The 17,043-nt window shown below is 34.5% G+C and overlaps 1 protein-coding gene across 2 annotated transcripts in view; it reads right to left on the bottom strand.

The window, feature by feature from the left end:
* Window positions 1-2,071: 2,071 nt before the first annotated feature.
* Window positions 2,072-17,043, bottom strand: part of LOC130231088 (vesicle-associated membrane protein-associated protein B/C-like) — a 52,697-nt gene continuing 37,725 nt past the window's right edge. The window contains exons 3-6 of one of the 2 annotated variants that reach the window (XM_056460486.1): window positions 15,080-15,183; window positions 8,347-8,427; window positions 7,999-8,172; window positions 2,072-5,409 (exon numbers count right to left, since the gene is read on the bottom strand). In XM_056460486.1, the coding sequence (XP_056316461.1) occupies window positions 5,248-5,409; window positions 7,999-8,172; window positions 8,347-8,427; window positions 15,080-15,183 (521 nt within the window). In that variant the 3' untranslated portion in view covers window positions 2,072-5,247. The remainder of the gene's footprint in view (window positions 5,410-7,998; window positions 8,173-8,346; window positions 8,428-15,079; window positions 15,184-17,043) is intronic. The other variant, XM_056460487.1, reaches the window with a different exon arrangement.

The following is a 17,043-nucleotide window of genomic DNA, read 5'->3' as shown; positions in this document are numbered from 1 at the left end:
GCCTTTAAAAAAATACAACGCTGTGCAGACATCGCTACGACGTACATGTGTTTGTTGGGTTGACCAGCTAAAACCAGGCTGGAAACTGCTCAAACCAGGCTGAAAATGGCCCAGAACCAGGCTTGTCAACCAGCTAAAACCAGCCAACCAATCTAGGCAGGTTTAAGCTGGGGTTTTTTTCAGCAGGGAGACCTCCATCCAATAAAATGCAGCAAGCTTTGTTCTTTATTAAATTTGATGTGAAACGAAGTCACAGCTGTCAAATTCTTTCAATTTTATCACAATATTCAAGCATACTATACCGTTTTTGGCGCTCTTCAGTAACGTTATCCTGCCTGGTCAAAGATTGTTGAGGGTTGAGTTGAAGATGCAGGCCAAAAGAAAACCTCTTCCGTTTTTCTATTTCTACCAAATACGGCTTCAAAAATCAGAAGCTATGCTGGTAGAAAAAGCGTAACTTATATATATATTTTAAAAATTCTCATGTAAACGCTATGTTTAGGTTTCAGTTTCGAAAAAACTAATGAGAAAGCTTTACATGATGCCATGTTTAAATGACACAATAATTACGTCAGCAGATAATCGTCCATAAACTCACGCTTAGCAACAGCAGCATTTTGCTAAAAACAAATTGCACTATATTAGCACAATTATTATATTTTGACTATATTCTATGATGAAAATAAATGATGGTATCCACCGTTTGAATGTTATTATTGGAGCAGAAACATAATTAGACTATTTAGTATGTAATAAATGATTATATATAATTTGTTTTTTGTTTCTTTTCATTTTGTGCAATTTCACATCACACTTTAACAGGACTTATCGATTAGTCCTTTTCTTGAGGAAAAAAACAAAACAAAAAAACGTCATACTATATGCTCAAGGGCAGAGATGGCCAAATAAGGGCCTGCGGGCCAAAGTTGGTCCAAGGTAACCTTTGATTTGGCCTCCATCCCATCAGAGAAGACAGGAATTAGGATGATGGGGACTGTTCAGATATTGTGTTTTCAAATCTAATGTAATCCTTTGTTTGTTTTATTGTTAAAATCTCATTGAAATGTTTCAATTAAATTTGTAAACTAATCAGATTTAGTTTAAATGTACATACCTGATGGAGGACAATGCAGAGACTGGTGAACAAATCAAGGAAAAGGCAGATTCTGCTTGACTAGTGTATTCAGCATTGAACTCCACTGTTGTCTTTTTATTGCAATAAGTAATCATATTAAAAGTTATACTGCATTAGGTAATACAATAAATGTTTTTTTAATTTGAAATATTAATAAATAAATTAGGAATATATGTAATATATTTCGTTATATTTACCTTCGGCTCACGGCTCATAATTATATTTGGATTTTGGCCCTTTATACGAAAAAATTTGGGCACCCCTGCTCAAGGGCCTAATGGTCACATTTGTTTCAGTGGGGTATATGCACACAGACTTTTAATTTTCAGCCAGCTAGCCGCAGTGCTTCCCATGAACTCTTTCCATTATAAAAATCGCCACGTTTAAAGGTCTGATTTCTTTAAAAATCAGTGATCTTCGCTGCCTGATAGATGTACGATATAAAGTGGGTCTCAGACAGGACAAAAAACACAGCATTAAATTTCATTTTCCCCCGCCATTTCTTTAAAATATGACAATTTATTTTATCCCAGTATTTTCAATGCAGTTTCTGCGCTGGTGCTTACACAATCTTTCATCTCATTTTACGCTTAAACAACTAAATGAATGTTTAAGTCTATTTAACTAAATGAATTGTAATTACATTACAACATTGATGCTTTAAAAGGAACTTTATGAAATTGAAAATAGTCAAATTAAGCTTTCACTGGAAGTTAATCATTGTTAAACACTAGCTGAGCATATAGCCCATTCCCAGCCCAACTTCGGCTACTCTGACAAAAAATATCCTCAAAACTAAAACAGGAAATCCAAAGACATGCAAACTACTGAATCATATAAATAACAAACACACACACACAAAATAAGAAAAAGTTCAACATACACAAGGAAGGCACACCAAAAATGCTGACATCGAAAGAACAAACATGACAAAGGTTTTGGTCTGGGGCTTTATTGATTTAATTTATTAAGATGCTACATAGTCCAACAAAGTTGGGGTTTGTTTTATATACCATTATAGACTACTTGACTAGGAATATCAACCTTAATTTTCATCTTAGACTCATTATTTATTTATTTATTTATTTATATACATACAAAATGGTCACCTTCATGTTTACATCATATGTGAAGGTTTGGGGCTCTATAAGGTTTAGGTATAATTATGAGCCAGCTGATTGGCTGATAGGCCCCCAAATCCCTCCCTCTCCATGGCAATCATAATCCTTGGTGAACTATACATAAACTGCCGTCCAAAAAAATTACTATACCCTGAACATCTCCTAAAGTTACTTACAAAGCAAAGTTTTGCCGTTTCACAATACCGTAAGCTCCTCTGTTCTTAAAAAAATCCAATATCAGCACTAAGATGATCAACCGAAATGAAAGCTTCTCAATAAGGGGGTGAATATCAATAATGAAGAGAAACATTAGCGAAAAAGAAACCCCCCACAACACCAAACTATGACACAAATACATATCAGGTCACAAAATGGTCCCCTGTAGGAAGAGTCTCTTTTCAGATGTCATTATTTCACAAAGATCAGAGCGCTGTGCATGGGAAGATGACATTCTTTATATGTAGTGCATTTGTAATATCAACAGTTCTGTGCAATAAAAGCTTTATTCATAACTTAAATCCAAACATAACAACTAAATTAACATCAGAGGACAGCAAAGAAACAGAGGGCTCAGGAAAAAACAGTGCAGAAATGTCAGGAGTGTGTTGTTGTTGTTGTTTTTAAAGCCTTACGCTGCGAGATAAACCAGTGTTGTGTACATTTCAGACCACCGACAAGGCATATCGAAGCCATGCATTAATCTGGAAATGAGGTGTAGGCTCGGCATGGCTAAAATACAGGTTACAATACTCACACAAGTGTCAGTTTTTAAAGGAATAGTTGGCTCGATAATGAACATTTTGCCACTGTGCACCACTTCTTAAATTAAAACCCAAAAGAAGAAGCTGGATGTTTGATCTGCTCTTTTCCATTAAAATGGATGGAGATTTAACCTGATTTAAAGAGATAATTCAACTAAAAATGAAAATATACTCGCTAATTACACACCCTCGAGTGATTCCAAACATTTATGAGTTTCCTTCATCAGTTGAACAGATATTTTAAGAATGTTGAGACATCCATGTTAGGAAAAACAAAAACTATGCAAGTAAATGGTTACAGCTTTCCAAACGCCCTCGAAATATCTTGTCAAACAGGTTTGGAACGGGTCAAGCATGGGTAAACGATGACAGATATTTCACTTTTGGATGAACTATGCCTTTAAGAAGCAAAAACACACCATAAATATGATCCAAACAGCTTAAACACTACAATCTGACGCCAATTAATCGATTAATGGTGTAAAAACAGACCCAAGGTAAACGGTTTTGACTTTCAAATCTAATTACCATCTAATTTAATACGCAAAATCTCATTAACATTCCATATCACATACATGCATATGCAAATTCCCATTTACTAATTCAGTCCACGTCTAACACAAGGGCTGCATGGCTTCAGACATCTGGGATGATAGTAGTGTGAAAGATGTTTGGACTAGTTTCATACAATTTCCACGATCTTTAGTTTGATCCTTTTCATAACATGCATGTTAATAAATCACCATCCATTTTTATTTGCATGGGAAAAAAGCATCTCTTTCGAACTTCAATAGTGTTTAAAGAAGCTGAACTAATCAAATGACCAAGGATGGTGTTGAACTATTTCTTATATGTTCTTTTCTGCAGGGTAAAGTGAGAGGCGACGGGGTGGTGGGTCAGTATCGTTTACGGACCTGATGGTAAACTCTCCTCGTGGCATCTTCAGATAGAAAGTTCATAGGGAGAGAGACCTTCAACCAGTTGCATGTACATGGTGCTTCAGAGATTATACTTAGCAGCTGCACTATTACTGTATATAACGACTTGATCAATAAATTAACTCAGGTCTACAGGCAGCAAAACCAAAACAGAGGCCCAAAAAAAAAGAGATTTCACCTATGGAGCAGCTTAATAAAATATATAAAGTATTTCTCGCTCACAACAGAGCCATGCATTCAAGCACATATATCCCTTACCAAAAAACAAAAGCTTAAATCATAAAAGAAAAGTGAAAAATCTATTCTGAACTCGTTTTTTTTTGTGTGTGTGTGTGTGTGTGCAAAGCTTCATTCGGAAGTGTTGGTTTTAGAGACGCCTTTCTGACATACAGCAGTTCACAGAGAAATATTATTTCATTTTAGAGCGTATGAATGGTTTCACCAACAGTAGTTTGAAACATCAGTCACTAACTCCTCGCTGTAACTTCCAAAAACAGTCTGAAATCCAACTTTTAATCGTCAAAGCCACCGGTTTTGTCTTGAATGTCAATTGAAGGCTGATTGATTGCAAGTGAACACTGAATTTGCATGACAATTATCATATGCTAGCAGAACTGCACGATATTTGACTTATATGTTGAATCATAGTACCTGCTGGTACTCAAACATATCCGTCAGACCGAACGGAAAATAGAAAACATGTCTTTTGAGTTACAAAGTGATTTAGAGTGATTGAAAATACACAAGCTAAACTTCCGTGAACTGCTGCTTTGATGCAGGGTGTTTTCGAGTAGGCATGAATTAAATGCACAAGTGACACTTCTTGTATACAATTTCAATTAGCTTCTGACCCACTTATAGATAGAGAGAGAGAGAAAAGGAAAAGAAATCAACAGTGATAAAACAACATTCACTCTACCACAACTCAATCTCACGTCTGGTGTTAGAAAATCCCTACGACATTTCGTTTTTAGTGGTTAAAATCTGACATTTGTTATCCATTTTGCATCAGAAATGATTAAGGAAGAAGGGGCCAGAATGATTTCACAATTTTGAGGAGAGAGAGAGAGAGCTTGTATCAGATTATTATTATCATCATCATCATCTTTTTTTTTTTTGTGGTTGAATTTTTAGTTTGCACAAATTCCTTGATCTCTATTCAATTGTTTTACACACCTCGCTAAATCCAAAACTACCCAAAATGATATGGCGTTCGGATTAAACTCGTTCTGCATTTTGTTTTTAACCGCAATGCATGCTTGTAGAGCTCCCCTGTTGGATTTTTTTTCTTTTTACAAGGCCAACTTGCCTACAATGACACCCACGACAAAAAACAGCACGATTAGAGCGATCACCCTGCTGCTCAGGCCCTCTTCTTTCACTCGCATCACTAGAGATGAGTGCGGAGCGGACATTACTGTGCTCTTCCTCTTCCGCAGGCCATCGTCTTCCTGCTAACAGAAGATAAAGATGGTTAGATGACAGAATTAATCTGGAGAGTTATGAAACATGCTTTTGGCCCAAGCGCTCGACCACTCAAACAAGCGGCTGTAATAGTTTGCAGCTGCAGATTCACTGTGCGCTGATGAGTAAAGACAGGTTATCTGCGCTTCCATCTCTGATATGCTTCACATCCTGTGACCGTTACTAATTTAAACAATATGGCCAAAGAGAGACGTAAAGCAGTGGTCAAAGGGTATGGTTTGTTCAATGGTATCAATAGAGAACAGGGTTGTGGACACACAGTGCTCAGCATGAATGAAAATGAATATTTTTATTAATTTCTCAGTTCATTCATTCACTTTCCTTCAGCTTCGTCTCTATTTCAGAGGTTGCCATGGCGGAATGAACTGCCAACTATCCAAGGATATGTTTCACACAGCGAATGCCCTTCCAGCCACAACAAGTGCTGGGAAACACCAATACACTCTCACATTCACTCATACACTACGGCTAATTTAGTTCATCCAATTGACTTATACCACATGTCTTTGGACTGTGGGGGAAACCGGAGCACCTGGAGGAAATCCACGCAAACACGGGGAGAACATGCCAACTCCACACAGAAATGCCAACTGGCCAAGCTGGCGCTTGAACCAGCGACCTTCTTGCTGTGAGGTGAGCCACCGTGCCGCCTAATTTCTCAGTTAATATAGTCATATAAATATATTTAGCTGCATTTACACAAATCTGTTTTATGAAACAGCAATATTCATTAAAATAAGAGTTTGGTCACCTAATGTCTTTAGGAATAGAAAGATGATGCATTTAAATTCTAACGAGTTAATGCAACAACAAATATATATTTATAAGTATATTTTAGCATGTTTCTCTTGATTTTTCCTGATTGTTAATATTTTATCTAAAAAATTTTTTTTCCAACATATTAACTTGGGGTGTGCTAATTTTGGACTGAGGTCTTAAGTTAAGATGATCTGATCAATCATCAGAAGGCAGAAGTCTTTATAGCATCACTGGTTGATCGTTAGAAAAATTTTGCATTCGATTTTTTTCACTGCCTTCTGATGATTGATAGACACCCTCTTATTAGCAAGTTGAGCTGAGGAAAAGTAAATACGGAATTTGTGGATTTACCCAAATAATTGTATTTATTTATTGCTTTATTCAGGATTTTGTGGGTTTAATTATTGATTTAATTATTTGCGTATTGATTGATTATTTACTGTTTTGCAGGTTTTGTACTCCATAGGCTTTGGTACGGACTAATCTAATGTATATACACAAATATATTATTCTAAAGCATCTTATAGGAAATATAAAGACAGATCTGTGAGGGGTGTACTCACATATGCTGAACATTGTAAACAATGCTATTTTAAATGCAAAGAGGGTATTTTTTAACCTTTACGTTTATCTATTTAGATACAAAACTTGCAGCACTGTCCAAAGAAATGTTTAATGAAGACACAAGATTTGTCCTAAGGATATTATTACTGGTTGCAAAAAAAAAAAAAAATGATAACAGTACACTGGATGAAAGAAAGTTCTCCAAAGGTGGCTCAGTGGATTCAGAGACTTAAACAGGTCTATATAATGAAAAAAATGACTGCATGTCTACAAATGAAGACTGATATTTTTCTGAAGAGGTGGACAAGTATTATGACATATTTAGAAGTTGCTTAACCCATTGTCACTGTAATTTGATGTAACTACAATGCAACACAATGTAACTTGATGTACAAGTGTATCCCCCGTAAAGTAATTATGAAGGCAATACCTTTTATTTATTTATCTATTTATTCTTTATTTATTTTATTTTTATATATTTTTATTTCTATTTTAATTATTTATTTTTTTATTTATTTTTTTATTATTATAATTTCATTACTGTTTTTTATTTTATTTATCTATTTCTTTATTATATGTATCACCACATGTGTAAGGGGTTAAATTGTTGGGGATGTTCTGTAAAAAATATATTGAAAAAAATCCTAAATAAAAAGTTTCCCAAAAAAAAAAAAAAAAAAAAAGATACAAAACTTGCAATTTTTTTGGACTTTGTAAGTTCTTTAAGACCTTAAACTTAAAAAACTCGTAAACTGCTGTAATTATTCATCCATAATATGCATGTATAATTCATTTAATTTACTAAACACTTCAGAGTAATAACTGTATTTATGTATATTATAATAAACAGATGTAGATGTTAAAGTTTTATATTATGTTTTTGAGCAATGATGATTTAAAATTCAATTATATTCAGCCCAAAAGGGTTAATACAGGTATTTTCTCAGATTATATAATTTATAATATATGACTCTTACAATTAAAACTCGTTTGAATTTTGAGTTTAAAGGAAAATTAACCTCGTTTTGAATTAATTAACTTACTTAAATAGTTTTTTTTTGTTATCATTTAAATATAAAGTATTATGAATCTTATAATTGTTTTATTTGTTCTGTTTTGTGCTCATAAAAAACTGCTATAAATAAAATGTACGTTTAAAAAAAATGAACCAGTATATAGGCTTTTAATAATAGCTCTTTAATATTTGGATGGACACACATAACAAACCCACTCACCCTGATCTGTTTGTTCTCCTCTCGTAGCCGCTGCACCTCCGTCTGCAGTCTTTTACACTCCTCCATGATCTTCTTCACCTCTCCGTCATCCATACTAGAGGCCATGGACTTCATAGACAATGTGGACGATTCAGACTTCGACAGACTGGAAATCTTATTGCTTTCCATTTCATGCTGCGGCGCCACAAATCAAACAAACAGAGAAACATAAGCAAATACAAATCCATAAAATACCTAAGAATCTGCTTTGTGTATCAGTTTTAGTAGAGATCATCATGAATGTAGTGAAGCTTGCTGCTATCATTTTTTACAGCAGGAGGAAGAACGTGAAAACCCCATGCAACTCACTGTTTTCTCATTTTCAGCGGGCATGTCAAAGACACATCTCAGCTTGGAGTCCATCAGATCTTCAGGCTTGGCGTCCTTCCACTGAATGAGAGACAAAACACACACATGCATATGATTACACACTAAAATAAACACCTCTTGTGCTGTTTACAAACCCTAGCGGGACACTTGCATACACAGCATTTTTGAGACTTCATACGCTCATTCCTGACTTGGAATACTTCCAAAAAGCAATGCTGATTATATTGTACTTGCTTGCTTGTTCGCATGCTTGCTTGCTTATTTGCCTACTTTACATTTACATGCTTCCAGAAAGCAGTTGATAATAAAAATTACTTACTTGCTTCCTTGTTTACATGCTCGCTTGCCTACTTTCTTGCCTGCCTGTTTACATGCTTCCAGAAAGCAACGTTGATTGTAAAATTACTTGCTTACTAGTTTACATCCTTGCTTGGTTTCTTGCCTACTTACTTGCTTGCCTACTACCTTGCTTGCTTGGAATGCTTCCAGAAAGCAATGTTGATTATAAAAAATACTTGCTTGCTTTTTTACATGCTTGCTTGCCTAATTGCTTGCCTACTTTCTGGCCTGCCTGTTTACATGCTTCCGGAAAGCAATGTTGATTGTAAAATTTACTTGCTTACTTGTTTACATCCTTGCTTGGTTTCTTGCCTACTCAATTGCTTGAATGGAATACTTTCGGAAAGCAGTGTTGATTATAAAAAGTTCATGCTTACTTGTTTACATGCTTACTTGATTACATGCATGCGCCAAGAAAGCAAATTTAAAATTACTTGCTTACTTGTTTACACGCTTGTTTGCTTATTTACTTGCCTACTTGCTTGCTTGCCTACTTCCTTGCTTACATGTGTCCAGAAAGCAATGATTATAAAAATTACTTGCTTGCTTATTCACCTGCATGGAATACTTCCTAAAAGCAATGTTGATCATAAAAAGAACTTGCTTGTGGACATGCATGATTCCTTGCCTAACTGCTTAGTTGATGGCTTACTTACTCGAATGCTTGCTTGTTTGTTTACATGGTTTCTTGCTTTCTTGCCTACTTACTTGCCTACTTGCCAACTTACTTGAGTACTTGCTTGCCTACTTGCTTGTTTACATGCAAGCTTGTTTGCTTGCCTACTCGCATGCGTCAAGAAAGCAAGGTTTATAAAATTACTTGCTTGATTGTTTACTTGCTTGCTTATTTTCTTGCCTACTTGCTTGTTTACATGTGTCAAGAAAGCAATGACAATAAAAATTACTTGCTTCCTTACTAATTTACATGCTTGCTTGCTTATTTACTTGTCTGCTTAATTGCCTACTTGTTTGCATGCTTATTTGCTTGCTTACCTAATTGCTTACTTGCCAACTTATTTGCTTGCTTGAAAAACTTGTTGAAAAAATGTTGATTATAAAAAGAACTTGTTTACTTGTTTACATGCTTGCTTGCTTTCTTGCCTAACTGCTTACTTGATAGCCTAATTGCCTGCTTGCTTACTTGGATTCTTACTTACTCGCTTACTTACTTGCCTGCTTGGTTATTTGGTTTCTTACTCGCTTACTTTCTTGCTCTCTTTTTTCTTGCCTACTAACTTGATTGCCTACTTACTTGCACAATAATAAAAACTTTTCTGTAACCGTAGTAGTGCTGTGCGTTATTTGTTTAACCCTTTAAGGTTACGTGCTGACTGACAGGTGCGTGATGGGTGAGGCCAGCAAACACAACGTATAGCCCAGTGTTAATTTTGACAGCAAATTCTGATTTAGTCTTAGTCTTAGTCTTTGGAATAATACACCATTTAGTTTTAGTCCTATTTTAGTCATCTGAAATCTTTTAGTCTTAGTCTAGTTTAGTTGACTAAATATCATACGAGTTTTAGTCTTAGTTTAGTCTTAAGTCTTTTAGTCTTAGTCTAGTTTTAGTAGACCAAATATTAGCAGATTTTTCTCTATAATTCACGTAATTGTAAGTATAATTCAATATATGGAGGCATATATAGAATACAGGCACATATCAAATTGTTGTAATAAAAAACATTTTATTACATGTCAAAAACATGAGTCTTTTTCACAAAAAATAACCATAAGACCTGCTCTCCCTGAACAATATACATGCTCCCTGAAAAAGATATGCATTGTCCCTGAATTATATTAAACGCATATAACATTCTTTCAAGATAAAGTACAGCATTATTGAAATAGATAATCAATGAACTTACTGTCTTCTACAGTCTTTGCAAAATCAAAAGCATAAAGAAATATAAAGTGCAATTCTCAAAAATTAAAATAACTGGTTGTAATGCCACTGCACAAGGTATCTAAATACAAAAAATAAAAATCACTACTGTAAATGTCCATGTACCTCAAGAGAAGTTAAATAACTTCTAAGACACAATGCCTTGCTACTCTGTAAAATCAACAAGATTTTGAACAGAACAAATTAGTGCAATTCTTAAATGTAGAACAAAATATGTATTGGCTGCAATGCCACACAATGCCAAAGAAATAGTCCTTAAAGTTCAAGTAAATAAAAACTACTCTCTGCTCTTGGTCTGTTGTTTCTTTGATTCTGTCTTGTACTTTGAAGACCTTAGGAAATCTGAGATGGCCTGCTGCTGTGTTGGACTAGTAGCATCACTAGCTTTATTTCCACCTGGCCCATGGTCATCAGACATCTTCTGTATCTATGAGGATATATAAATGATATACAAAGTTGTGATATTTTCTTCTTTCTTGCATTTAACACACACACACACACGTTTTGTCGAGTCATATATAACACCACAACATCTATTATAATAGTACACATATTTATATTAATTAATTCAGCGAGACAATTCGTTTAATCAATACTATTCAAAGTTAATTTCCTTTGGCTTCAATTTTATTCTAAGTTTAGCAGAATCACGGTGGTTTATCTTATAAAATAACCTTAACGTTAGCGTTTATGCTTACCTTGGTGTGTATTTCTGGATGAGCCGTCTGTAAATGTCGCTTCAAGTCGGTGGTGTTTTTCCCAGCGATTTTTACTCCACATGGTTTACAGACACTCTTGTTGTCATATGTGAAGTTTGACCAGATGTCAATTCTTCGTTTTCGTCCTAGACCAAGCTCTGACATTTCTGTCTGTCTGTTCATGAGACGCTGCCCTCGGACCGAGTGAACAAAACTTTAGCGTGTTGCTAACGAAAAGTCAACTTAAATTAACCTAAGCTTTGTAACCAAGTATAATGTGTAACTAAATATAATGTATAACAAACGTCCTCATAACTTGAAAACCGCGGCTTTTGTTTTGAAAATGGCTTTGCCAAGATCAACCTGCCCCCAAAAGATTCGCTCTGATTGGATTTCCCCACAAAAGGGTAGTTCTTATTGGATCTCTTCTCCATTCGTCCCGCCCCAACATTTTCCTCTCGTTTTTATTCGTTGACTAAAGTGTCAGTTAAATTTCGTCATCGTCTTCGTCATCGTATCTGACTTTTTATTTAGTTTTTATTTAGTTTTCGTCTGTAAAAAATGTTCGTTGACGAATATTTTTCGTCATAGTCTTCGTCAACGAAATTAACACTGGTATAGCCGTTTCACTTTACTTCAGGACGCATTAATACCGCTCTGTAGGTCTATTGGAGACATTCATAAATATTCCTAGCAAATCTAATAAATGTTGGAGACATACTTGTTACATAAAAGCACTAAATCGCACTTCAGCAGCGTTTATTTGAGAGCACACAAGAAGATCTGCGCTTGAGCAGTGTATATTTGAGGGCGTGCAAGAAGTTTTTGTGCACGAGCAGAGGAAATTGGCGTGCAAGCAAAGAGATTCGCATGCTTGAAGGCTATTACATAAATGCATGCGATCTCGACTTATAATACTGCGCTCATGACATTTGTCATTGAAATAACGCCACAGGTAGTTGGTAGATCTGTGTAAAAAAGGCCTGCCGCCACAGCTGGAAAATATCCTAGAGGAAACACTGTACAAGCCATATTATGCAAAGAGATTGAGAAAATGAAGGCCCTATTGACAGCCTCTACCTAAATTATAAAGCAAAACAAACAAAAAAAAAACAGCAGTTCATTAACGTGCTAAATTACCATTACAAATATATAAAAATACACACAATTGGATTACGAAGTCACACAAAAAATACAATAAAAAGTAAATCAAAGACAAACTATATGTAGAATGAAAAAAAAAATGTATGAAAATAAACGAAAAATGATCCTTTATGAATCTTTTAAAAGTGTATGAAGAGCAACCATTTTTTGCAGTATGGTATGATAAAGAATTCCATAATTGAATACCCTGAAATCAAATCAAATATTTACCTCTACCTTAATGAGCTGAAAATTTAAAGCAGATGAGTAAAATAACAGCAAACCTGAGAATTTACTTTAAAATACATTCTGAATTGCTCTGGCATGTTTCCACTCCCTTGATAGCATTGATCCATTATCTGCATGCCAGAGGAGCTGAACGTGGATGTATGTTGCTTTAAAATGTAAAATCGGTTTTGTTTGAGTCTCAGACAGCAGACGGCGAGGCAGCTCTGTCGCTTTTGGAGCCATCAACAGTAACAGTGGAAATAGCTCAGGACAGTGAATAAGTAGCCAGATCGCTGCTCTACATTTTCTTTCTGCTTCTCCGTCCTGACATTTCATAACCCATTTATCGTTACATGTGTACATGTGCATAAATGTTCAGGCTGATCTATTTGGAGAGACATTCAGAGAGCTTAAAAAAATCATGAATGTTGGATGGCACTGTCGAGGATCATCAAGCACCATCAGGATTATATGACATTTATTTTAGTAGAACAACAAAATAACAACCTTTTTACAACAAGTTATACGATAATATTATCATTTACTGGCAATTTTAGCACAGATGACATGAACTAAAAACATAGTAGAAAATACTGTTTCACAGACTTCATTCATTTGAATAAATCTAAAAAATCCATTCTTGAATAAAAAAAATTGCTATGCGAGTCAAATTCTATTTTATTTTTTAATTTGATCGGATAATAAATGCTATTTTGACACTTTTATTTGGCATTAAAAGGTGAAATTAAATAAAAATAGATTATTAGAAACAAATGAAAATGATAAATGCTTGCTTGGACAACTAAATCAGATATAATAAGGATAAATCTTTACAATACTGAACACCTAGTTAATGTAAATTAATGTAACAACAACCATGAACAATACTTGTACAGAACTTATTAATCATGTTTAAACATTTAATAATTTAAACTTATTTTTTAAGCTTTAACATTTAAGCATTAACATTAATTAACAATGAACAACAGAATTTTCACTAACAAACGTGAATAAATAATGTAATAAATGTGTTGTTCATTGTTTGTTCAGTAAATAAATGAACTAACATTATTTAAACATCCTGTATTGTGAAGTGTTACCAAAATATGCTTAAGTACTAATATTTACATGACAAAAATGAATAAATAAAGCTAAATAAAACATAAAATGTCAATAAAACAACATGATAGGAACAGAAAACATAAACATTTAATAAAAACTATTATTTTGTGACGTACCTAACATTGATGTTTTGTTTTCATTTTTTATGTTTGTGAATTTGTTTTAACAAAGACTATAGAATATGCAGAACGTGTCACTCGTATAGTTTTGAATGTGGAAAAGTGTTATGGTCAATATGGTGAATGAAGCCCCGCCTACTAGTACAGTAGCCAATCATTGATCGCTATAGACTGACGTTTCTCTGGGGGACCAGACTTGTGCTTTTACGATAGTTTTTGTGGTCAACAAACACACTGGAATCTCAGCGAATACTTCACAGACATAAGAGTTACTGTTTGTCCACATTAAAATCTCTACTTTTAAATGAACCAGCTAAAATTGATAACAAACGTTTTTGGTTTTGTAATCTGTATGAAACGAATGTGACGTACTGTTCATCCTGTCAAACGCACATGACAGCTACTACACAAACACCCACAAATTTGTAAACAAATAGTCGCTGTTAGTCACTGTCAAGACCAAGTTGTGAATTACTTCAGATGAGCAGCTCGATCAGACGATTATTTTTCAGAGGATGATAATGTGAGGTTGGTGTCGTGATCTCGTTCTTTACGAGAGCGCATGTGACGTTTGATTCGAACGTTTAGAAATTAACTTTATAAGACGCTTGATGTTTAATTTTATTGGTGATTCCAAATATTATAATGTGATCGTAAGCTTGGCAAACAGTTTTGGAGAATTTAATGTTTCCCCATTTGGCCAGAATGACCGAGCATACTATACTGCCCGAGAGGCGTTTCAAAGATTGTCACCAAGTGAACAAGTGAATAACTTTTATCTTAAAGGGATTTTTCTTTTAAATGAAACTAGCTGAAAAATATTGGGTTAAAAATTTACATATACTTTTAGAAACATCTGTGGTGAAATTTACCAAAAGTGCCAATAATTTTGACCACAGCTGTAACTGTTCATAGCCCCATTAGTACCAAAAATAAACCATTCATCATCTCACTTTCAAGTGGACTAATTAAATTCATTTGGAGGCCACAAATAATCAAATACAACGCGTATAAAACCTTTTAGACTTCAACAATGGTTGTATAATACATTACAAACCTCATAGACAGTGTTACTAAAAATAGGAGCAAACGCAAGCAAGAGAAAAAGCTCATGAAAAGGCAGAATAAAGCCTGAGAAGCAGGTGGCAGAGATCAGCACTCACCACTCCCTCAGTGTCGGTCATATCAGGCGGAGCCAGCAGAGACTGTACCATAAACTTGTGTTTGCTTTTCTCATTCGGGTCATAATCGAAGGGCTGCAGCATCACTGTGAAGACAAGCACACACAAGAACATAAATACAAACAGGACAGTTTGTTTATCATATTTCTGGGGAGCAGGACAAGAAAAAGAGGAAATATTAGAGGGAATTTTATACACTAAAAAAATTGTTGCATGCAAAACTGTTACAAACAATTTATTTGTGTTGAATTTAAACAAACAAATTAAATTGAGCAATGTTCAACTTAATATGTTTGTTTAAATTCAGCCCAAATAAATTGTTTACAACCACTTAACGTAAAAAAAATTGAGTAAATCCAAGGAATCATCTTTGAATAACTTTTTTTAGTGTACGTACATACAGTTGAAGCCAGAATGAATAGCCCTCCTAAATTATTAGCCCCCTATATATATTTTTCCCCAATTTTTGTTTAACGCAAAGAAGATTTTTTTTTTTAATTATTTCTCAACGTAAAAGTTAATAATAACTGATCTTTTTTTTTTTGTATCTTTGCCATGGTAACAGTACATATTTGACTAGATATTTTTCAAGATACTAGTATTCAGCTTAAACTGACATTTAAAGGCTTAACTAGGGTAATTAGGCAAGTCATCATATAATGATGGTTTGTTCAGTAGACAATCGAAACGAAAATATATTGCTTAAAAGGGCTAATAATATTGACCTTAAAACGGTTAAAAAATTTATTTTATTCTGGCTGAAATAAAACAAACAAGACTTTCTGAAGAAGAAAAAATATTATAGCAAATACTGTGAACATTTCTTGCTCTGTTAAACATCATTTGGGAAATATTTGAAAAGAAAAAATAATTCACAGGAGGGCTAATCATTTTGATTTAACTGTATGGGACTTACGTATTGTTTTTCATGTTTTGGGGAGGACAGGACAAAGAGGAAATAATGGAGGGGACCAAGGGTGTATAAACATGTAATTTTTGGTGCAGGTTTTTTGGTTTAGTTTGAGAAAGTAATCAAAACGTGTGTTGTTAGAGTTAGGGTTGCACATGAAGTTATGTGAAACTACAAGTTCTACATTTTATTGAATCAATAATTATACAGAAATCCCCAAAAATCTCTAGGTAGTGAGTGAATGAGTGTGAGTCTGTGCTGCTTCAATTGATGCGTAAATAAAATTTCACTAGACATTATATATAGTATTATATTATGGCTTTTACTCTCTTATCTTTATCTATGTTAATCTGCTTTGACACAATCTACACTATAAAAAGCACTATAGAAATAAAGTTAGTTTCAATAAGAAACAAGGTCTAATCATTCAGATCGTATCTGAATTCAAACAATAAATGCTGCTCTGATGCTCCTAAACCCCAATCCCAATTCTACCCCTTAGCCCAATTCCCCTTACCCCTCGTTTTGCGCGTTCCCGTGAAGGGGTAGGGGTGTCCCAATTCTCTTTAGCTTGAAGGCGTAGGGCTAAGGGGAAGGGGTGAATAGCCCGTCGAATGAAGATTTTTCAGGACCACACTCGCAACCAAGGGGTAAGAAAATTTCCCAAAATACACCAGCTACAACAGCAGGATAGTTACACCCGGAAGTAGATCCACAAATTAGTCATTTTTGTCATTATCATGAGTTTTTACAAACAAACACGTTTTAACATATTCATAACCGCGTTCGTGTTTTACCACCATACTTAAAAAAAAGCTAAAATAAAAAACTTTAAATTTCACTATCTATAATCCCCAAAAATAACTCCTGTATAGCAGTCCCACAACATTCTGTCACTCGCTGACACTCGAATACCCTGTCAGAAAAGTCTAGTGGCTGGGAATGAGCTTTATACAGATTCTGCTATAATGTTAATGTTGTTTTTGTGTGTTTACATAGATGAATATGGCCACGGTATAAATGCACAGTAAAGTTA

This window comes from Danio aesculapii, chromosome 6 (genome assembly GCF_903798145.1).
Source record: "Danio aesculapii chromosome 6, fDanAes4.1, whole genome shotgun sequence".
NCBI classification, from domain to species: domain Eukaryota; kingdom Metazoa; phylum Chordata; class Actinopteri; order Cypriniformes; family Danionidae; genus Danio; species Danio aesculapii.
The sequence above is the reverse complement of the archived record's forward strand: the minus strand, read 5'-3'. Positions and strand labels throughout refer to the sequence as shown.